Source organism: Limanda limanda, chromosome 3, assembly GCF_963576545.1.
Source record: "Limanda limanda chromosome 3, fLimLim1.1, whole genome shotgun sequence".
Classification (NCBI taxonomy): domain Eukaryota; kingdom Metazoa; phylum Chordata; class Actinopteri; order Pleuronectiformes; family Pleuronectidae; genus Limanda; species Limanda limanda.
This window is the reverse complement of record NC_083638.1, coordinates 31,123,391-31,147,802: the sequence shown is the minus strand read 5'-3', so window position 1 is coordinate 31,147,802 and position 24,412 is coordinate 31,123,391. Positions and strand designations below refer to the sequence as shown.

Sequence of the window (24,412 nt, the reverse complement as noted above, 5' to 3'; positions counted from 1 at the left end):
TATTATTCATAGGATATAGGTAAAACATAGTCATAAGATAAAGAGCAAAACATAGATATCTCAACACTAGTCAACCCTACTCTAGATATGAGCACACGTACATATGAAAGGGTTGGTATTTACTGCATAGGACCAATCACAGACATGGACAAGTTTTACTTGCAGCAGAGACACATATTTCACAACAAGGATCAAACTGTTATATTAGAAAATATGAGGAGACCAAACGCATTATCCCGACTAAAAGAAACACAGTTACAGCTGCTATATACAGGAAGAACGGCTAGTTAAAGATTTATGATTTTGTGACTGTGTAAGTTCCCCTTCTGACATTTTGGAAAAAAATATAAGATTAGATTAAGAATAAATTTGAGTTTGAGTTTGAGATTAAGATTAAGATTAAGATTCTTAGATTAAGATTTAGATCGATTCATGTATTATGTTAACACAATATAATAACGCAAGGGAACGAGATAAATAACTTTGGGCCATGATATAGGAAACTGTTCTTTACTAACAAGACGAACTGACCTGAAGAAGCATCCTGGATGAGTGATTAAAAGTTTCACTGAATCACATGATATAGCCTCTGTAATGAGCTGACTCTGTAGACATACTGTGGCGGAAACGATTGCAATTACTAGTCAATAAAAACATATGGAACTCTTATCGATCGCCTTTTCGCATGGAACGTGACTGTATGCATTTGGTATCACAGTGATAGGAAGCATCTGGCGCATCTGGAAACAGGCTGAGATTGAGATGTACAGGGTGTGTTAGCGGCAGGGATTGACTTAACCAACCAGATGGGGCGGGATGGAGGCTGTCACAAGTCTCTAAATCCAGCTTCGTAGCATAGGCCCCTGTTGCATGGCTGCGGACGTTGTTTACAAACACTGCTGCCCAGACCTAAAGCTCCTCACGGTAAGGTACAGACCGTCCTTTCTTCAGATGGAATTCACAATAATAACAATCATGGAAGTATACATTCCCCCACAAGCTAAGGCTCAGGTAGCGCTTCAAAAGCTGTTGGACATCATCAACAAACAAACCAAACCAGAGAAAATAACGATGACAATCATACAGCAACAAAAGATACATGAGCTCATCGTGATGCATCCTGCAAACAGCTGTGTATTTTTTCTTTCTTTCCAAAAGAAATGCACATGCTGCTGGCTTAGACAGCTGCCTGTGCCAGCTATTCAAACCGCTTGGAATTGTTTTTTTGTGTGATGGTTCTTCATGTAAACTGAAAGGAGAAGGGGATTTAAGACTTTATCAGAGAGGCTTTTATTTTGATACATATTATTTCAAACAATAAAATCTGAAAAGGGATTCATATATGTAAACATATTGCCTGGGTTGGCAAGTCAAAGACTATTGCTCAGCAAAACGCAAGCAGGAATTGGATCCTTGTGTGATCTTAATGCGACAGTTTATCTTCACACTACTTGGCTCATGAGCATGTTGTGTCCATCATTACAAATAAGACTCATGTCAAAGAAAATTGGTGTAGGATAGATTACACTTGGCATATACTGATGCATTCTCTTGAGCAGGACAGGAATGAGGCAAAATCAGAGTTTAACAGACAAATGAGACACTATGGAAGAGAACTAATGGAAAGGTGAAGAAGAAGGGACTACTGTGTTAGATAGAAGGACAGGGTTCAAGTAAAGCGAAAAAAAACTACAATTTACCAAAGTGCTGGACGACAAAATTACAAAGAAAAGAGACAGGGCAATCTAATCCAGAACAAACACAAAAAATCTGCTTCTCCCCAAAGGCTGTTCTTTGGAGAGAGCCTCTCTCACCTGTTGTGTTGTTCTTTTAGCTTTGACCCGCTTCAGCTATTTTTTTTACCTCTGGCTAGCTAGTAAGAGAAAAAAAAATATTTAGCCTCTCTAAATGGAGCTATGTAGCTAGCATAGTTCTATAGCAACATGCTCTACATTGTTTCTATAGTTGGTATTTGTTGATTATATAGTAATAATGCTCTAAACATTTAATTAAAATATATATATATACATGTACAATAAAAAAAATCTAAGAAATAATAATACATACAATAATTGGACATAGAAACAGAGTCATCTGGCTGTCTTTTGACCCTACAGAGTTGAAAATGCAGCTTCATGATAGTGTTATCATCCTTCTTATTGAATTAAGCTGAAATATTTCCCAAAATATGATATGATATATATGAATATATACTAACTTTTTCAGAGGGCGATAATTCAAACACCTCTCCACAATGCATTATGTCTGATGCTCACACAAGCTGAATCTCTGTCCATTCATCTGATAATTAATCACAGCTCTGTATGGACTCTAAACCCCCTTAGACAGACGTTCTGCTTAGAATTCTCTCTGGAAATACATGGATTCACCATTCACATTTAGTCTTATTAAATCTCTGTTAGTCTCATAGTCTCCTTTTGGCTACACTTATTTATTTTAACAATCTTCTGCCAGTTAACTTGAATTTCCTTATCCAATTTCTGCCACACAATGTGGACCAATTACCTTCAACAACTATAAGTGGCAAATCAGTAGTTTGACCCTCTAAGACTACTTTGGGTGTGATCTGCCCCAAAACAGGAATGCAACCCCCATTATAAGCTTTAAGCTAAACTCTAGCTCTTTGTAGTGGCAGATGTGAGAATTTTGTCTGTATGTTCCGTGTAATATGATACTTCTAGCTGAGAGCAATTTTAAAAGCTTTGGCAATAGTGAGATCGTTTTCAGAGAGTAGTATCCTCTGACATGCTTCGTTTCGAATTCCGCTGATGAACCGATCTGTTCGTCATGACAAACGCTGTTGGAAGACAATCAAATATAAAATAAAAGTTCCAGGATAGTTATAACAGTTTCGATCTGCACAGAGAAATGTCAGTTCTGTATATATGTCAATAAATGACATATGATAATAACAATCTTTTAATTGCACCTATACGGAATAGCAATTGTGTTTTGATTTCTGTTGACTTTTAATAGTCTAATACAGGGGTCTTCAACGTTTTTCAGGCCAAGGACCCCAATCTGATGGAGAGATGGAGCAGGGACCCCCTACTATATATATTAGTTTAGTTTTAAAAAATTGGTTTTATATTAAACTGGGCCTAGTGCCATTTATACACATAGCTAACCTGTTATTGTGCATTCAATACTAAGCTATTCAAATAATACACAGGTTCATATATTCATGTTTTTATTATTGTGTGTCGCTGAATGAAAGATAACGTCTTCTGCCTCCATTTATCCATTCGCTACAATATGTTGGATTCATGTTAATGTGTATTTGAATACGTTTAAATTTGTCAGAACAAAAATGCAGTACATCTCCGGCACCCCTAGGGGTCATGGACCCCCTGTTGAAGACCTCTGGTCTAATAGGAACGAAAACAGGTGCGATTTTAGTCTTAAATTGCCCCAATATATATATTAATATATATATATGTATATAGTGCACCTAAAGTTTGGGTCAGCACCAACATTTCTCACATAGGAGTATTGTTGTTAGTTTCATTTTTACAAAACTGAAGTATACTGTAATGCTTTTATTGTGAAAGCTTACAGTCGGAAGTGTAGTTGTTTTTGCTGCTGGGTCACTGAGGTCCACAGAGAGACACTTTGTTGTTAAAGCAGGTTGTACCACAGAGTGATGATGGTGAAGATCGCAGCAGCGGACACACACCGAGGTTTCTGGGGACAACACTGCTGCTCGGTGCTGGCTCACAGCTGAAGGGACGGAAGTATGCAGCTCTGACTCTTCCGCCCCTCTGGAAGCTGATTGGCCAAGTGAAGCGTCGACTCGGCGTCTGTCAAGTAAATCTTTGTTTTTACACTTGTTTAAAGTTGTTGTTTTTCCTCAGTACATGAGCAGAGTGACGTGTAAGCTCCTTACACACTGTGTCGCGGTCTGTGTGGGACCAGCTGTGCTGTGACAAAAAGTCAGCACTAGCTAGCGAGCTAGCGCTAGTGAGTTTGTTAGCTTGCTGGGGTTAGCCTCCAGCCTGGACTATACCAGCGTCACAACGAGAGCTTCTGTGTCCCAATGTCACATTAACTACAGGTCCTGTGGTGTGTGTGAAGATCTGGCATCATGTGCACGGTTGCTGCTCTTAGGTTAAGCTAGTTGTCGATGTAGTTTACTTGTTCGTGCTTTGCATTGTTGCTTATGTTAGCAAGTAAAGCCATTCCATTGTCCACTGCTGTTCCCCCCCACCGGCTCATAGATGAAGGTAAATACAGTGTTGGGTGTGATGAGCGGATATCCTGTTCACTTTCCTGTCTCTTTCCAACGTTTTAGCCATTTGTCTTCAGCCTTTTAACATGTTTTCAAAATGAAGACGTATTTACAACATACGTGTCACTTCCCATTCTAGTCATTTACTGCTAATCGTATTACTAGTATTGTTGGTTGTACATCCAAAACATGTCCAGATGATCTCTGACAGTATTGAGCATACCTTACCATCTGATATTGTTGCTGCATTACTAACAGTGGCAGTGTTTTTGTGTGTTGCAGGAATCACAAGTGAAGCCAGAGTTGCCTTCCCTTCTCCCTCTCAGGCTCCCTCACTGTGCATCATCACAGGTGCAGCTCCGATATGACTAAGAGAAGTCCATCTTACCAGCTGGTCAAAAGGTACACTCTCTTTATTTCTCTTTTTCATACCATCAGTCTATTTAAAATTCAAGTATTTGAATGAAAATAAGTAATTTCTCCTAACAAGAGAAGTTAGCTGAATTTATCAGGGCTGCAGTTCTCTCCTCAGCTTAGCTGTGTTATTAAGTCAGGCTTCAATTTGGGCTGCGTCTAACAAATTCATGTAGAAACTCTGCCACTGCAGCTTCAGAGCCTGTGGTAAAAACTGCCCCTATTGTTTAAGGACTGGATGTTCTCATAAATATACCTGGACAGCGTATGTGCACATGGTTATGTTTACACTGCTTTGGGTGTCTACATTGGGGTTAGGGCTGGGCGATATAGAAAATAACCTTATATCACAATATCAAATCAGCCTCAATGCACTGACGCACATTACTCTGTGCAGGTCAACAAGTGACTCTGCTCCTCTGATGTTTTCTCATCACTAACATTTAGAACTGATCTTTATGAAAACCTGCTGAATTCATATGTATGTTCCTGGATAATTTCGGGTGTCGCTTCTTCTGCAACAAGGAAGTTAAAACACTGTTTAATCACATGGTATATTCAACATCTAGTCCTATATTCTTAAATAGTTATTAATTGATGTTGTCGGATCATGACTCTGGATCGTTCTGGTCACTTAAACCCTGATGTCCTGACTGTGCGCGTCACACAAAGAGTCAAACACAGACTAAACGTCAGTCCTGTACGTGTCCTATTAACTTCTGATCAGTGATGGTGTTTATTGTTAAAGTGTAAAGTGAGCGCAGGTCAAAGGAGTGAGATGGAAGTAGAGTCAGACAGAGACTCTGCTTCTGGACGACTGGAGCTTTTATTGAGCGTCTGTGTTGGACTAGCGGTAGTTATAATTATTCAGTGGTGGACAACCGCTAAAACAATGAACTAGGCAGAAAACATGAATAGATTTTGTTCAGGCACTGCATTAATTCAGAGTCTTCCACTTCTGTGCAGAAACACAAACACGTGTGCAGCTGCTCCTCCTACGCTCTGAGCTGTGTGCCAGTTAGCTGACCTGACAATCAGTTTAAACAGACAGGGACAGACTGAATTTACCATTAACTCATGTCTGTCAACTGCAGATCATTTGCTACATCTCTTTAGTCTGTTTATTTACTTCACGAAGTCCCGAAATGCATGTTTCCCAATTTACAGAACTTAAATGATTGTCTCAGGTTACTCAAAGCATGCTGGACAACAAGGTGGGATGAAAAAACCCTAAAGCACATTTCCAACATCTCAATTAGGTATGGGGGGAAAAATCGATTCAGTTACAAATCGCGATTCTTGTGAATGACGAATCGCCATGCTGCCTCCCAAATCGATTTTTTTAAAACATATTTATTGGTTTATACCGGGGGGGATATATGGGGGGAACAACATCACCCCAGAGCATGTTGACCAGCTCTTGTTTTTGCACATGAATCTAAACATACCCAAGCACAAGCTTTGCATCGCCTACATGCAGAAACGATAGCCTACTTTTTGTTTATTTCAAAGTTTATATTTTAAGTAAACTTTTATTCATTCTATTTAATTTACCCTTTATGTATTGTTTAAAAGTAGCCTAAGTGGCATACATTTCTTAATCTGTCAGTTTGTGTGCAGTTGACAGGGGCTATACAATAATAGGGCACATTTTTATTTATTTTCTCTATTGGCTGCCCGGCAGTCATTAAGTTAATGTTAATATTTGAAATAAAACTTGTAAAGCTCTAAGTGAATTTGACTGTGTTGTATTGAAGGTATGATTCAAAATTTTTCCATGGTCCAGTATTTAAAAAAAAAATAACCAAAAGAAATCCCAGGAAATCGTAATATCGAATCGCAATACTTACAGAATCGCAATACCCACAGAATCGCAATACATATCGTATCGCCACCTAAGTATCGTGATGGTATCGTATCGGGAGGTCCCTGCCGATTCCCGTCCCTAATCTCAATGCATATTTTTTTGCTTTAATACATCCAAAACATACATTGTTAACAACAAGGAACATTGTCTTATTTATGACAGATTTATATCCTTAACACTAATATGTTATTGACCATGTCATGCAATTCCAAGTGGGAGCTTCTGACTGACACTTGCTTTCTGTGTCATCTCCCCTATGAAGTCATGTGTTGTCCATTGTAAACCCATGTAAAAGTCATGTTGACTAGATTTTGATAGAACAGGAAATACACAGACTGAAGTTTAGTTGTCCCACATTACCGACACAAAGCTTCTTTGGACACTAGCTCAGAGAATACCAGTCAATTTAATTTCAATTTTAACCTTCTGCCAAATTACTCACAGAATTAATATTGATCAGTTTTATTTTTTATTGGTGAGAAATATAGCATCGGATTAAGGTGTGCAGCTGTTACTTAGATGGATTTGTACCCTGCTTCTAATGATAATTTTTCAGCCATGTTGCCTCAACTCAGTTATAAACAATGTTGATATTTTTACATTCACACATTTAGCATTTTCACTCACATAAGTAGTAAAAAGCTTGCACTGTGAAGCCCTGCTCTGGTTAAGGAGTTTGTTGCAGTATCAGCAGTTGGAGGTGGACTAAACACATTGAAGTTTCAATAAAGAAAGAATCAAATTTACATCAGGTTTATATGTTTTAATAGAGATCCAGTAAAATAGACCCAGATCAGCCCAAATATCAATACCTACCAATATCTTAGAATCAGCTCTATTGGCATTTCACCCTTTCTTTTTAAGAAGGACATCTTTATTGAAAGTGGTTATGTTTGATGATAAAAATTGCTACCTACCAATAATTTAATCATTAGATTAGATCAGATGTAAACATGTACTGTAGGTATCAGTACCACCAGAATTGGTGAGTTTATAATAATTTGGATTTGCAGATTTGAAAACTCTGCTTTAAATGGATAGTTCACCGAAAATTATCTACTCACCACTTTGCCAATGGAGGGGTGGGTGAAGTGTTTGAGTCCATAAATCACTTCTGGAGTTTCAGGGGTAAACAGCATTGCAGCCAAATCCAATACAATTGGCAGGTGAGTTAGACCAGTCAGACACGCTGCACAAACCCAGCCACTTCCCTGAGGCATACAGAATGTATTCACTGATTTTTCCTAACAGCAGTTAGGCACAGATGAACATTCCCCTTCCGAAATGTGACAGGATGCTGAACCATCACTGCAGAAGGAACCCAGAGCTTCATGAGGAGCTGCAGATCCAGGCTGCAGTGGCAGCTGGGGATGTCTGCACTGTCAGGAGAATGCTGGAGCAAGGATACTCGCCGAAGATCCGCGACGCCAACGGCTGGACTTTGCTCCACTTCTCCGCTGCCAAAGGAAAAGAGAGATGTGTTCGAGTCTTTCTGGAGCATGGAGGTCAGAGGCGTTCTCATCGAGCATCATGCCACGTCAGGTTTTCTTGTGTGAACACTAGAGGGCGTTACTTTACTGGATAAGACAGCCATTTATTCACTTCTGCATTAGACAAAAGTCTTAGTCAAAAATGTACATGCAAGGATATTTTGTGTTAATTTGACCATTGACCATTTTGCCTGATTGTATGAGAGTTGTGCATTCAAAATAATTTTGAGATAAATCTTTAATGTCCGATAAGTGTTTGGAGGGATTTTGCAATGAATAGATTTTACAATTCATTATCTGTCATTCTTCATGTCTCTTATTTATTATCCAGAGGCCTGATAGTTGTGGTGCTATAACTGAATTAATCATCTTTTTTTCAGTTGGAAATTAAAATAAACAACAACAAAAACTGCCTAGGTCTTAAGGGTCTAATTCTGCCTTAATGTGTTTTGTCTTGTTATTAGACACTTGGGGGCAGCATACAAAGCTGCAGTCTCAACAGATACATATTATCACTTAATAAAATTCTTCTAATCAGGAAAACTTTGGCCACTTTTCTGGAACTCTCTCAAGTTGCCATTAGTAGCACAGATAATCTGTTCTTTTAAATACAATAACATAAAATACCCAGGATACTTTGTCCTGTCGCTTGATCTGAATAGATCATAGATCATAGACCATTTGAAACTGATGTGAACACTCAGAAGGAGGTTTAAAGCTTTTTCTCTGTATAGGTTTAAAGGTTTTATTTTTCTGAATTCTGTAAGTGTGATAATGAAGCTAGTGCACATGAGCTAGAGGGCACCTTCAGCCACAGCCTTAAAGCACAACTCCTGCTGTATTTGATTTTCCTCTCTTGTCCTCTCTCCTCTGTGCAGCTGACCCCACAGTGAAGGACTTCATAGGTGGCTTCACAGCACTTCACTATGCTGCTATGCATGGCAGAGCACGGATCGCCCGACTGATGCTGGAATCCGAGTTTCGCAGTGACATTATAAATGCAAAAAGCAATGACGGCTGGACGCCGCTGCACGTGGCCGCCCACTACGGTCGAGACTCTTTCGTACGCCTCCTCCTCGAGTTCAGGGCCGAGGTGGACCCACTGAGTGATAAAGGCACCACGCCGCTGCAGTTGGCCATCATCCGTGAGCGCTCCAGTTGCGTACGGATCCTCTTGGACCACAGTGCCAACATTGACATTCAGAATGGCTTCCTGCTGCGGTATGCCGTCATCAAAGGCAATCACTCTTACTGCCGCATGTTCCTCCAGAGGGGAGCGGACACAAACCTCGGACGTCTTGAAGATGGCCAGACTCCCCTGCACCTGTCTGCCCTCAGGGATGATGTATTGTGTGCCCAGATGCTCTACACGTATGGAGCTAATACAAATACCAGGAACTATGAAGGGCAGACACCTGTAGCTGTGTCCGTCAACATGTCAGGAATCAGCCGGCCCTGTCTGGACTTCCTGCAGGAGGTCACCAGTAAGTCAAACCTACATACAACCTACACATGAAGAAAAGTGCAACAATAATGATGATGATAATAATAATAATAATAATAATAATCATTTCAAAGTCTTAGGAGAAAACAATTAAATTTAACTGGTAGAAAAAGCTCAAGATATAAGATAAACAGAAGGTGTGAGTCATTTGTTTGTATCAAGGAGACAATTCTTTACGTGAGCATATCTTTGTGGGATTTGACACCATCATTGATTCCTCTGTTACTTATTCTCTTCCTTCCTGCGATATTTGGAAGAGGCAACATCTTCTTTGTTTCTGTCAAAACGTGACACTAGCTTGGTGAGTTTATTTCCATCAGAGGGAAGTGGACAAGTAGCCCATTGAGGTATTTGTGTCAACACATTTTCATTTGGTGCTTAAAATAATAGCCACTGGAACTGGATCCGAATGCATTTCACAGGTGGCATTGGTTTATTTGTAAATGTGCGAACAATCCCTCAAATCCATTTCAAAATGAAAGATTTCATTTGATGGACATTGTTGCCTCAATAACTGCATTTTAAAGTGCACACTATATTAGTAGGAATTGATAATAGCCAGTGTTGCACTTGCAGTGTAGCACAGTGAAAAGTTAATGTCCCTATCTGTGAAAAGATATCTGTTATAGTGGGTGGGGTTTAGAAAAAGAGTCCAAGTTTAGTAAGAAAAGTGATAGATCTTTTTTTATTGTAAGTTGAGAGGAGGCAAAAGTTGAGAAATGTATAGAGTGAAAGAGGGCTGCTTGCCAACACCAGGCTATAATGACCAGTGTTCAGTCAGAGAACAATCCCAGGTCAGAGAACAGGAGAGCACGTTACCTGAAGCATTCTGATTTGGAAGGAACAATGGCTGCATTCCTGCCCCCTGAAGTTTGATATCAAAGATATCAAAGAGCTGTGCACTGATTCACAGAAGTCCTTTCAGAGGCTCTGAGCCATCAGCCAGATCACATAACTGCTGGGTTATTGATTACACCTCCACCTCCTGGATTAACTCGTATGACACGAAAATCTCATCCCACACAGAATGACAGGCACCCCCAGCTCTTTCAGCAGCTGCACTCTTAGTTGGTTCCTCTGACAGAAACTTCACAGCTGTCCTCGTGCAAAGATTCATCTAAGTCTTGATGTATGGACCTTAAAATCCATGAATGATGGAAAAATGGCAGATATTTCAGTATCTTTCAACACTGGCAGCCTGTTGACCTAAAGCTATTTTTTGCAGACTGACAAACCTTAACCCTTAACCAACAACAATGAAAGAAAGAACTAAATGTGCGCTAGAACAACCATCCATGATCTACATACATAAGCACTCTTCAACAGCCCCAAACGAGTAAGATTACCTCTCCACATATAGATATACATTTTCAAAGTGACTTATTGACTGTGTTGTGCAATAGAGAAGGGCAATATATATAAGTGTTTCCTTAAACACAACAGTGAATTTTACATCAACATTAAGTCATAACACGCTGCCTGGAGAAACATGTAAAGGTATCCTAATTTTAATGAGGTGTTTTTTTTTCATTAAATATATCTTTTAAAGATCAGTTGAGTTACATTGTTTACATTTTCAACTTCGTAACTTCTTTCTACCAGCTGTTGTGCTGTTGTGTTGTGACTTAAATTTCCAAAGACATAATCCATTCATTTGTTTTTTTTAGAGGACTAGTTCTATACAAGGAAAAACATTAGTCACATCAGAAACCTCCAAAAGCTGTAGTTATATTAAAAGTTAACGTAAAGGACTTCAGGTGATGGACAGTAAAAGCTAAATTCTACACACTGAACCTTTAAGTTAAGTTAAGACTTTGTCTGCACTACTGCGGATAGTTTCTTGAACGACAATTGAATTGGACAATTGAACATCATGAATGTTATGAATAATACATGTGTTTTTCTAATGTCAAAAAACGCTGTGAAACATGCTTGAAAAATCCTAGTTCACCACCTGCAGAACATTGTATTTAATCATTTTTCACTTGAAATCAACAAATTATGTAATTTGTCCATATGTGCCTGACCGTCTGCATTCAGCTGTAGCAGCAGATGGTTTTGACGTCTGCTTTGGATCATTGACATTTTTTTGAAGCCAGCCTTGTCTCTGTTTCAGTGTCTCGACTGACTGCAGGACATTTGCATCTAGAATTCACTGATATTTAATGGAATCCATTCTTTCCTCTGTGTTTCCTGTACAAGTGGCTGCCACGCAACCTCCAAGCAGAATATTCCCATACCCGTGCTTCACAGCTGGCAGGGGGGTGGTACTACTAACTCAAAGCTCAAACTTTAGATTTTTTTAGTTACATTCAATGTATTAACATTTTTAATGTCTCATGCTTTAGCGTTTGTATTTACTTCTTTTCACTACATAATATAGTACAGACAACGTATATGGACGATAAAAATATTTTCTTTCTTTGGGTTCTCTTCTTCAGCACTTAAAACCGGAAAAACAACAAAATGTGTAACTGTTCTAATACTTTGGTCTGGACTTTCTTTAGTTTACTTAGGGGAGCCCAAACTTGTATCCCGATGAGTGACGAAGACAATTTGTAGTTTCATTAGAAAGGTCATATGTAATAACTTTCAACCCCTTTTCACTGTACAATGTTTAATCTGAACAGTCTGTACAACACATTACCTGCAAGTTTAAGAGCCTTGTGAGGCTTTGTAACGACTTTCTTATTTTCCTGTTTTTCAAACCAAATCTTTTGGGTATAGTTCATCCAAGAGGTGACATTGGGGTGAGTAAAGTAAGCAGAAGTAATGATGCTATTGATTTACCTTACATGAACTTGCGACACAAGTATGTCGACTGAACAAAAATTTGTTTTTGTAATTTCAACTGCTGAAGCTATCCCACTGAATTTAATTATGCAAGCATTGGATTGAAATGTCTTTTTCGGGATTATGTCCCGAAAAATACATCCTTTACATACATCCTCACCCTTTACATGTTTCCACATCTTCCCAATCACACATCTGAGTTCAAAGCAGCATTACATTCTGAGCTGGATTCAGGCAGAGGCAGGATGTAACATATAACTTACGCTGTGGAGAGATATGGATGAAATGCACTATGGCATACTTAGTCATAGACATACTTAACACACAAATGAAGATGCAGCTGATGGTCAGTGTGTCGCAGTGCTCACCTGTAGAAAAACTACTGTACGTCATAATGACACTGGTAATGCATTTGGTCAAACACTTATCTTTGGTTTTCCATTACTCTAATTTCTGGTTATCGTTTGACGGAAATAAACATTGTTGACTTGGAACACATAAGCAAACACGGGCTAACATGGACCTGAATGGAGTGAACTTCCTCTGGTGGAAATCCTCTGTGTAACTACTCTTTCTATTCCTCTTTCAGGACAACCACGGACTCTGCAAGACTTGTGTCGAATAAAAATCCGTCACTGCATCGGCCTTCAGAGCTTGAAGTTCCTGGAGGATCTACCAATTGCAAAGGTTATGAAAGACTATTTAAAACATAAGTTTGACAATGTGTGAAGGAAAGCACAACAGAAGAGGAGAGAGTGACTCTGCTATCAATTTGGAAGACTATGCAATCACCACATCCACATGACTGTTCCTTACATGCTGAAGGAAGGTCGATCCTGTTTTTGTCAAGTTCAACACTTCACAAATAGTTTTCCACGTCACTCATCGATTTCAGCCTTTTTATAGTCGGTTGCTGAAGGATGGAAATAGAGCTGGCTTGTGTGAGCAACAATTATTGTTTTTTTGGGAAAAAGAAACCTCAATTGACTGCAGATACTATTCTGTTTATGTTACTGTGCACAATGTTATCCTTGTTGGCTCAGATTGTCATCATGTGCGTACTTTATATGAAGATACTTTAATTTATTTACCCCTCTAGGAAGTTAAACTGGACCTGCTGCAGTCGAGATTTTATTGCTCGGAATCACAAAGTGTTGAGCTACTTACATACAGATAACTTAAAAAAACATCTACAAGGTACAGTCTGATTTTGTTTTTTGTTTTTAAATCTGGTTCCAATCTACACCAGCTTCTCCAATTACTTCTATGACTTATGAAGCAAATGAAGCTGGGGTTGTGCCCATCGACAGATATGTCCCCCACAGAAACAGTTGCTGAATAGTATTTAAACGTAGCTCTTTAGTTATGTGGACATAAGAAGGCAGTGTTACAAGAAATAAGGTGGATCCCCATTTGTTCTCTTATAACAATCACCACTCTATAACAACAGCCAGCCACAACGTGCCAGAATGTGGAAATCCACCTCCGCTCTACTGTCAAATTTGCCTATAATTTGAGGAAGGGTGTTGGAGTTAAAACTGGGCTGAATCTGTACAGTGACAATATAACATTAAATGTCACGTCAGCTGAAGTGAAAGTTAACAAACAGCTCAAGAGTTGATTAACGATCAACCACCATCAAGTTGTGTTTTACATTTCTAAACTATATGTAGAACATTTAAGTTTGAAGTGGGTGCACTGTGATTTGCTTCTCTTCTGAAGCACCACATTTACTCTGTGACGGTGTTTTTTAATAAGAATAACAGTTTAAAGTCTGTTTTGGATAACACTGTCACACCATCACTACAGTCTATGTAAATATGTGCAACAGATATTTTTGTAGAATTTATTTAAGCAATTATTTCTGGTATTCTTAATGTATTTAAAGTTGGAATTTATAATAATATGATCTGTTTGGTGTGACTCTTTCTTTTTGTGTGCGACTCCAAGTTATTTTGTGCAGGAACAATTTGGAAGTGTTCTCTTTTTATTTCTATGGCAGCAATGTTTCTCTGTTGTGAGGATTATACTGTGAAGTTTGCATTTTGACATTAAAAAATTAATTGTAGGGGTCTAAATAAATACCCACACAAAAAGATTATGTTTTTATTTGCCTCTGCATGTGTTTTAATTGCATCGTGAACGTATGTGGCACCTAAAATTGCTTTCCTTAAAATCTTAACAAATCCATTACAAATGTCACTTTAATGTTCATGTTTAATTTTGACATAGCAACTTTGTATGAGATTTTGTATGCAGCTAATCTGAGACAAATACTTGTTGCCTGTTACCAAAAATCGTACGGGGTCAGAGGAGTTGCATGGATTTGGTATTTTACACTCTTGTGTCTAATTTAGTGGGCTGCGTCCATCAAAGCCTCTTCAGAGACTAAATACATTGCCACTGTGGTGTAAAGGTTGTTGCTTTTAATGCAGCTCTGAATATGAAGGACCCTGAATGTGTGTCCCTCCTGTGCCCTTAGAAATGACAAAAGTAGACAGTTCTGAAAGAAATTTGGTTTAATCTGGGTGCCCTTTTAATTTACAACAACTAAAACACACATGTTTACATTCATATTAGTCATTCTAACATCTTAAGGCCTAACAAATGTTCAAGTGTATTTCCTTCCACCTACACATAAAAACAGAAATAGTTTGAATACCATGAGTTGTTTGTGTCTGTTTTTACTAGATAGCAATTTTCATTTATTTGCAGTTGATGGTGCATTATTGTATTTTCAGCATTAGTGCAGCTGTCAGTGGAATAGTGTGGATATTTCTATCTAATATGCGTCATATGCGTGTTTATGCACAAAACAGACTTAACAGGCAGCAGAGGTCAAAAGCTCCACAGGACAACTTCAATCCAAAACTATGATCCAACGTCTGAGAATGATGATGTTACACCTAGGCCCCATCAACCAATCATAAAACAGTCATAGATTACACTTTTTCAAGTTTTGGATGTGATATTAAGTTGTAACCACAGGTTTGAAGAGTTTACCTCTATTGTGTTCCACCAGGAAAAACATTTTAGACATAATATTTGGATAAGGATCATGAAGCTTTTGGTTGGATCAGAGCGGACACCAGTCTACTGAAGGACACACGTTTTTGTCTGTATCCTGTCCCCCAATTGTGAACCCCGGGGGCTAGTTTTGAGTAGGTGCGAGTGTCAGTGAGCCAACTCTTAGCGTCTCTTTATATGCTTATATACGCCAATGCCAGCTCCAAGCACGACAATAGTGGCAGCTTGGATTGTGTTGCTCCAGTCGTTACCACTTACCAGCCTGCATTGGCATCAAAACATTTTGGTGCTGAACATTTCCAAACATAAGAAAATGTCTGCCACAAAGTTTGAGTTGCTCTTGTTGAGCCCCGAAGTAAACCGGTCTCAATTCTAGCTCAGCACTTATTTAAGAGTGTGAGTTTTGCTCTTTTGCCTGGTTTTGATGTTGGACCCTGAAGTAGTTTTGGTAATGTTTTAATCCAGTTGATTGGACTAGTAATGGTACTGATACATTCCAAATCCAAACATTCCTAAAGCAGCCTCCTCCCTGCCTCACTCATTGTGACACTGCAGTAATGCACATCTGAGCACTGAGGTGTGGGACCGATTGGATTTGATTTTTGTACTTTGTGTGTGAATGAGTCCGTCGTACATTGACTGCCTTCTCCAATCAGTTCCTCAGCAGACTTTGGTCGTCACAGTCAGGGAAACACTTCATACATCGACTTATGTGGCTTTCGGAAGTCTTTCATACCGTTAACTACTAAATGTACAGAATATGCAGATTTTCAAATGTTATACAAAACAAATTTGGGAATAAACTATAAGTTATCGTTTCTTGGTTTTCAACTGTTTGCTTGTTTTGTGTGTGTGGGGGGTGTTTTTACAGCATGACATTGCACGCTACAAGCAAACAGCTAATTGTCAAGTCTGACTTTATCACAATGGATCAATAATCACCTCAAGTGCAGAAATCATCAGAATGTGTTTTCTTACAGGAAGAGAAAACATTAGAATCCCCTTAAGGATTACTAAATGTATTTGTTATTTGACTGTGCCTCTAACGAATATAATATAAGCAACTGAGCTCTGGACTCTGCTGTGTCTCAAAGACACTGTAAAGGAATTTATACATAACTCAATGGGTTAACGACAGTCCATCTGCAATTACTTACAGAGTATGTTTATATTTATGTTTCAGTGTCAGATTTCTGCCGTTAATATCACAGCTCCAACACTAAACAGATGTACATGATCAAACTGTTACTGCGCTTTAATGGTGCTCCCCATGGGAACTGTGTTGACACGCTCTCATTCGCTGTCATTGGACAGAGAAAGAAAATTGTCAGGGTTCGCCTTGTTGGATTGAATAATTCTTTGATTCACTCGAATAGAAAGTAGTATCAGTACAAGCAAGGAGGAGGTTTTTGGGTTTTACATGAAATTGTCTTTGCAGCTTGAGCTGAACACACTGTCACGTCTATCACGTCTACATTCTCACTAAATTATCAGGTGTGTGTGTGTGTGTGTGTGTGTGTGTGTGTGTGTGTGTGTGTGTGTGTGTGTGTGTGTGTGTGTGTGTGTGTGTGTGTGTGTGTGTGTGTGTGTGTGTGTGTGTGTGTGTGTGTGTGTGTGTGTGTGTGTGTGTGTGTGTGTGTGTGTGTGTGTGTGTGTGTGTGTGTGTGGAGATGGTAAATCCAAAGAGATTAGAAGAGAGGTTAGATAAAGAAGAGATCTACTGGATGTACTCTGATAGTATGACCTTGGAACATAATAATGCTCAGTGAATACATTGAACATTATCAATACAATACACTGCTAGTTAAACAATCTTAGGTGTGTTGCCTTTTGCTCGTGAGGCCCAGTTACGTTTCCAAGTCAATGGAAGGAGGGAAAGAAGTCTTTTCTGGTGCTTTTTGTGAGTCCAGTGAACTATCGTCATGCTGGTCGGATAGGGGTTCCATGCTGACTCTGCTTTGTGGCTCCTGTTGCTTGGAAGATCAACTGGTGAGATTATGTGCTGTGATCTCTGGTGCTGGATACTTATGTAGACGGCCCTTGCGTCGTTGCCTTTGAGGAACATCGTAGTAGTCTGAAAAATTGCTTTTTATTACATATCACATAAGGAACATATCTTGGAACCATTTGAGAATAAGGATTTGGGAAATAATACAACTATACTTTCTTCCTGCTCTGTCATAAGTAATAATGGGTAATAATCAGCACAGAGGCTGAACGCTCAGGTCATTCCACTCACAGGGGCACAGCGCCAGGGTGTTACATTTCAAAGGATGGCTTTGCACGAGTGTGACTTCAACTGCCCCCCCTCACATAAAAAATAAAATCAACAAGAAATTCAGAAAATGGCACTTTGTCAAGCAACATCCCTGCTCAGGCTTTCCCTCCTCTATCCTTCTACCCTCTCTCTCTGTTCTCTTGATCAGGAATGTTGTCTTAAAAGAGGTGGTTTCTGCTTTCACTTCCATTTGTTCTCAGCAGGACTGAGTCGAGCCCTGCGCGGAGCCGAGGTGACCTAATAGTGGCTGTGATATACTTGTGTCTTACTTTACCAAACAGAGGGTGCTATCGTTGACAAGATCACTGGTAGCGTTACATGATAAGACAATGCCATCCCTCTGTGGGCCAGCAAGCCTTCAGACAGGAGGAACAATAGTAGCTTTGTCTGTACAGCTCTGTGTGCTGTCTAAAATTATCAAAATGCTTCTTCCTCTCATATCAGATACAGCTCCTCCCTAGTGTCCCACCTAAATCAAATACGTGCCTGTATCATTCATGATGGGTTTGTGCAAAACTATTCATGCGACTCTATGACATTCACATGTTTGCAAGGTCCTGTAAGTTTCTCAGTGATGTAACCTGAGAAACTGAGCTCCTTTCTCCAGGCAACAGCAGAATAATGCACTGCCAAATGTCTTTCTATCGTGTCTGAATAGAGTACCAGTCTGTTGATATAACAGTCAATGGCTTAAACCAATAGGAAAATACTATCATCTTTATCATCGGATGTTATAAATGACTACATTGGAAATATGATGAGCCACAGTGATTAATCATCAGCATGAGTATATTTTTTCCAGCTCTCAGACTTAACTCCCATCCAGCAGGAGCAGATGGCTCTGATGAATCCACTGTGCACAGCATGCCCAGCACCAAACATCAGACGCACTGATTGGGTGAGGAGCTGGAGATCAGATTGCCCCTTTCAAGCACAAGAAGTATCGCTAAATGTATCCATTGTCTGAGGTTCTGTCTCAGCTTTTCCATTTACTGCTCACCGCTCCATCGCAGGACAAGTTCCTGGAACTAAATTTGGGCACAACTCAATAGTTGATTCCACATTCAAGGTCCAGGTACTTTCAAGTAGTGGCTGCACTGTCAATCCTGATCTGCATCACAACATTCAAGTCTAGTATCCGGCAAAAATGGGAAAACAAGACACAACTAAACCGAGCAGGGAACACATGAAACAATGATAGGTTAAAAGCTACTATATGACTGGACTGTCATATAGTAGCCACATATATGTGGCTGTGCCAAATTGAAGGCATAATAGAAAACTGTTGTGGAGCAGCTGTCATTGCAAAGTCTGCTGGAATGTGCTAAATGTTGCTATAAATACGTTTTTATTTATTCCTGAGGTCATATTTTCATTCTGCCTGGTGTGAGTTGATTTTGCCTTTTATCTGTTTGCTTCTCTCCGACTCTCTCTGCTCACTTCTACTGTATGAATTCACATTAAAGTAGTTCTCATGAACATATTTCTCTATTTCTTTTGTCAGAAAATCCAGCAATTATTACACATTGACTAAATAGGGGCCTACACGTTGACCAGCAGTCAATACATTTTCAAGCTGTTCTGCTGAAATCCTGATTTTGTGCTGTGATTTCAGCCAAATGTGCTTTCTTATTATCACTCAGAGAGAAACTCATCCACATCTATGAGTCCTGCAGTCACTTAAATGATACTAATAGGGAGGGGAACATCTTTTTTTTTTGAGTTGCCATAGGGATCTGAAAAGAGACGAAGGCTTTGTTGGCCACAGTGCTTATAAATGCATCCCAGTACATGCCAGTTCATTTTAAAAGCACAATGGCCAATGGAAAAACTCTTCAGTCACTCAGTCAGTCAGTCTCATTTAAACCTGTAGGCTCTGCCCCTGTGATCATGATCACATTATGTTGGATCACAAGGCTGCCATGGAGAAAGCTGAAAAACTACAATCTGGTTAGATGTGCTGGATGCTGTTCTGGGCCTTTCATTCAGTATTGTGTGTCACACAAACACTTTACTCACCCACCAAACAGAACAAACAAATAATTTAGCTGATCACATCTAGCACCACGATCAGTGTGGCCACTTTTCTCTGTGGCACCTAAAACCCCGCCCAGCAGTGATGTCACAGTGTACAGTCACGCCCTGGAGCACACGTCTTCGTCACTAGAGCAATGTTCAAGTGGCTATCTGGATATTAATGTAGCTTAACAAATACGTTTTATTTTGTTTTCAAAAGTTCCCCTGAAGTTGATTTCACCTTGACCTGGCTTGAGTTTTAATCTTGTTAGTAGAACTTCAGAAGAGTTACTGCACAGGAGGATCGGAAAACCTGAGGTTCATCATTTTAGATTGTAACCTTGATCTGTGTAAAAAATGTATGCTTTTCCTTTTTTAGGTCACTGTCTGCTCGGAGTCTTTTGTGACGGAATGTAGCTTCTTTAGAACTCATTTTGAAGTTCATACAGAATTCAAACAAGGTCGGGTTGCTTAAATTATAAATGTACTGTCACTGTACTTTATTGTTGGAGGATGAATGAAACATATTTGTTCTCCAGGAAATTAGGAGGCATTCCAGGAGCTGACGTTGGCTCATTTCCACTGGGTTTTGTCAAGGAACTCTTTATCTTATTGCTCGGTTCAGGAGACAAGCATCTATCAGGGGTCAACTGTGTGACATTTGGCCGCCTTGTGCTGAACGTTGATACAACAAAGGGGCTCTTTCTGATGGCCACCATCCAGCTGTTAGCTGCACCATTTTATCAAGCACTTCACCTTCATGCAAGATGCACAAGCAGCTTAGACGGAAGAGGTGGGGGGGGGGGGGGGCTGTGCAGGGATCCCCTCATGCTGCCATCCCACTGTTTCCTGCTCTAACTCAGCCTCAAACAAGCAGTCCTCTAAAAATCATATATATTAACTTCAATTCTCTCATAATTTTATGGACATTGTTGTCATGTCTCTTGCAGGCCTGCTGGAGTCCAGGACTGCACCGCTATAGCAGCTAGTTACCTGTTACCATATTGTTACCTGTGTTTTGAAGAGGTTAAGCTGCAAAGCATCATCCCCAATTGAGTTTAGACACCGGTGGTGGTGAAGAGATAAAGAATAATGTTGGAGATCTGGATTGATGCAACATTCAGCTCGATGAGGTCAGTGGACGGGTCCATGGACTCTGGTTCTGATTGGAACTGATGTTGCAAGTTAAAAGTGATGCGCTTTGAGTTTTGTCACATTTTAAATAACAGTAAATTCATTATCAGTAATTATATGTAAGATTCAGCTGCAGAGGTATTAAAACGTTTAAAAAGTTCCAAGTACATGCATAGATACATTCTTGGAGTCTGATGACAAAGTAATGCAAAACTTTTAAAAACATTTATTTTATCATTTATTTATTTTTGAATTAGGGACAATATAATGCACATGATCAACATCAATATTACAACCAATGTAAATATGCCATGGTTAGCTGTAAAAGCTAGTTTGCACCTGTATTGAGCGGGAGGACAGTAAATAGACACTTAAATATTTAACATCATCCATACGGTAAACAACAGTTTAAAATATTAAAATTGCGTTTGTTCACATCATTTGTGAATGATTACCATCATGACCTAACGTGTGTTATATTCACAAAATAACACAATTATCTGTAGGTCACAACACAAATTTTTAGGCAAAATACATTGTGGCAAAATCTGATTGGTTTCTCTGAGAGAATGGCTACAGATAATGGCTACCTGATTGTGTAGGATGCACTCACAAGGTAATTGAAATAGATTGGATGAAGGTCTATGGAGCTGTAGCCCAAAAATATAATGTTAATGACGTGAATTTGATCAAATATAGATATAGTTCCATCAGATTACGTTTGTGCCTTTTCAATCGGATGAAATACTTTTATGTAAGTATTTGTGATATTAAGCAACGTTAAAGTATTTGCTTTTTCGGTTTAGAACCTGTTTCAGTTTGAGGGTGAAATATAGTTATTAAAGCTGCCATTCAGAGTTAGCAGCTGATACATCAGACAGATTTACATTGTGTTGGCACATATGACGTCCCTCCACTTTAGATAGTCTTTTCACCTCATTCACTTTCCTCTAACTCTTAGTGACATCAAGGGCAACTGCCCTCTATGTGAATTGCAGCCAATTCAGTACAAAGGTAATAGTAGGAAGTGGACTGGCTCTGTATGCCTCCCTTCTTTCAGCTGATTAAGTTTGAATCAGGAAAATGAGAGGGAAAGAGACAAAGTAGATAGAGTGAGCACTAAGTGGGCGGCTGTGGCTGAGGGGTAGAGTGGTCGTCCTCCAACCTGAAGGACAGCAGTTCGATCCCCAGTCTGACCCATCTGCATGCTGAAGTGTCCTTGGGCAAGATGCTGAACCCCGAATGGCCCCCCATAGAATAACTAAGCACTGCGAATAGATGCACTGTATGAATGTGTGTGTGAATGGCTGAATGTAGAACTGTACTGTAAAGTGCTTTGAGCGGTCATCAAGACTAGAAAAGCGCTATATAAATACGAAGACATTTACATTTACATTTAAGTCTGATTTGCTGACTGAACTTTAAGTGAGTTTAAATCGGCTACTAATCAATATTATTGGGGTAAATATTCATAATAATTACCATAATTATCTCATATGACCATCTTCCAGATGTAGTAGAAAGGTCAAAGATAGTCTGCCTGACCTACACTAATTTGAATGAATGACCCAGTGTAACAGGAAGGTGAAACACACACACACACACACACACGCTCACACAGTTGTTGCCAACAATTAGGCGATGAGTAGTCTACCTCGATGATTGTGCCATCATTCTTACTTCCTCTACAGGTGTTAACATGCTTCTGTTCAGGAAGTCATCAATGGGGACTGTTCCATTACTGTTATAGATCACATCTGATAGCTTTCTGGGCCTTGCTTATTTGTGTTTCACCTTTGTTCCTGGTAGCAGCTTGTGATGGTAAATGTAATGGGAGGTCTGTTGGCAGGTCATTAAGTTAGTATGTGCAGCAGAGCACAGATAACTCGATGGGCTGACCTGCGCCGGGGCATAGAGGAGATACAATGCAAGAACCCAATTGCTTAATGTTTTGTGCAATCATAAACATACAATTTGAGGCAGATGTTCCTTTGACTGATCCTTCCTCAAGTGTCCTTAACATCTGTAGCAGTGTAGCAGTGAATCTCTGCACAGAATTGGCATGGGAATGAAACTGTCATGTTTGAGAATCACCCACTCCTGTCAACTGTTCCAGTGTCTTGGAGAGTTGGTTCTCAAATTCCCACACATGATCATGATGGTGATCATGATTAAAATGGGCTGCCAAATCTCGGTATGAAGTAATTTCCTTTCAGTGGTTGTCTTTCAGGATTTGTTTTTAGTGGCACGAGAACCCAGTGAATTGGACCATGATGACAATTGCCAGCTTGTTTCCAGATGTACAACTTTAGTGGGGAGCTTGAAACGATATTTCCCACAGGTGGTCTGCTTTTTCGAACTATTGGCTCCCTTTACTGCACTATTTGGTGACATAGCCCTCTGTGTCTCCTTCAAGTGCAATGACTTTGCAAAGAATGTCATCAAGGTAAAACATAAACAGCTCATTGTGGCAGCGACAAGCATCTCCTCTCTGCTCCATAGCATAGCACTGTCGCACTGGTGTGTCTGAAAGGTATCCTCACCTATTTGTACAGGCCCCACATGATATAAAAAGCTGTTAGGTGCATGGAACTCTTTCCATATAAAGCCTTGGTAGTAGCCTTTTCTTTGTCTGGTCAAGAATTGAAAACCACTTGTGGGCCCCAAAATTGCCAAAAAGGTCTTTGATTTATAAGCCTGTCATGAATTCATACCTGGATTTTAGTGTTCCTACTCGCGAATATTGCAGCATAAAGTGATTTTCATTTGCCCATTGCTGAGAGATGGTGAGTGTATTCTTTGACCTCCTTGTATAATTGTTCAGGAATAGAACCATAAAATCACTGTAAACAAAAACAAAATTAGGACTTTTATTTGAGCAATTGTATCATGGAGCAAAATGACACTGTATGTGCCAACCTTTATGGGGCCTTGTGCACCAAGTGGGCTTTCTTGAATGAAGCTTGCCATCGCTTTTCCATTGCTGTCTTGAGAAGACTCAAATGGTGAATAGGCCTGTAATTATGTATTAACCGCCAAGTATTGTTTCAGTGACTCTGAACCCCAGAATGGTTTGAGGCAACCCAGTCTCATCAGGAAACGTTCAGTGGGAACGTTGGTCCACTTGGACAAACGTTTCCATCTCACAATCTGGCCTATCAGATTGTGAGATGGAAACGTTTGGTCCGCCCATTGTTTTGCATTGGCGTGTTTTCACGTCACGTGACTCCCGAGTTCCCGTCTACGGAAAGGAAAACATGGCGGACATTTTCTGATTTTTCAGATAAAAATATGATTTTGTAACTTAGTCTGGGCATAAAAATACATTCTGACACCATTTCTAGCGAGAAATGTGGTCTTTGCTTCCACAGTCTTCAGCCAGTTCGTGCTTATGATATATATTTTAATAGTTATCACGAATTTTTTTTTCGTTGCTATGATGGTTGCTATGACGCTGCCATGCCACAGCACGTCGTAGCGTGCTGTTTAAATCACCGTCCCTGCGTGGTGTCGTTCAGTGCTCGTGAATGTTATTCATGTTATATAATATTAATATTTGAGGCTAGATTACACCTCTAATGCGGAGGATCCGAGACTGTTCATACGGAGGCGGACACGAGTGGGCCACCTGACCGAGTCC

General features: G+C 39.7%; 1 protein-coding gene across 2 annotated transcripts; it reads left to right on the top strand.

The window, feature by feature from the left end:
- The first annotated feature begins 3,617 nt into the window (after nt 1-3,617).
- On the top strand, nt 3,618-14,981 carry asb7 (ankyrin repeat and SOCS box containing 7). 2 transcript variants are annotated; one of them, XM_061068155.1, is made up of 5 exons: nt 3,618-3,828; nt 4,532-4,651; nt 7,824-8,035; nt 8,899-9,504; nt 12,907-14,981. In XM_061068155.1, exons 2-5 carry the CDS (start codon nt 4,614-4,616, stop codon nt 13,044-13,046), a joined length of 996 nt encoding a protein of 331 aa, XP_060924138.1. In that variant the 5' UTR covers nt 3,618-3,828; nt 4,532-4,613; the 3' UTR covers nt 13,047-14,981. The 2 variants fall into 2 exon arrangements, with proteins under 2 accessions (XP_060924138.1, XP_060924139.1); XM_061068156.1 differs by lacking the exon at nt 3,618-3,828 and adding an exon at nt 4,175-4,244.
- Nucleotides 14,982-24,412: the final 9,431 nt, after the last annotated feature.

Bases quoted from the DNA above. Each gene is read 5' to 3' on its own strand.
- asb7 (XM_061068155.1), top strand. From the start codon at position 4,614: ATGACTAAGAGAAGTCCATCTTACCAGCTGGTCAAAAG. The intron at 8,036-8,898 runs GTCAGAGGCGTT...TCCTCTGTGCAG, and splicing joins AGTCTTTCTGGAGCATGGAG to CTGACCCCACAGTGAAGGAC. The intron at 9,505-12,906 runs GTAAGTCAAACC...TTCCTCTTTCAG, and splicing joins CTTCCTGCAGGAGGTCACCA to GACAACCACGGACTCTGCAA.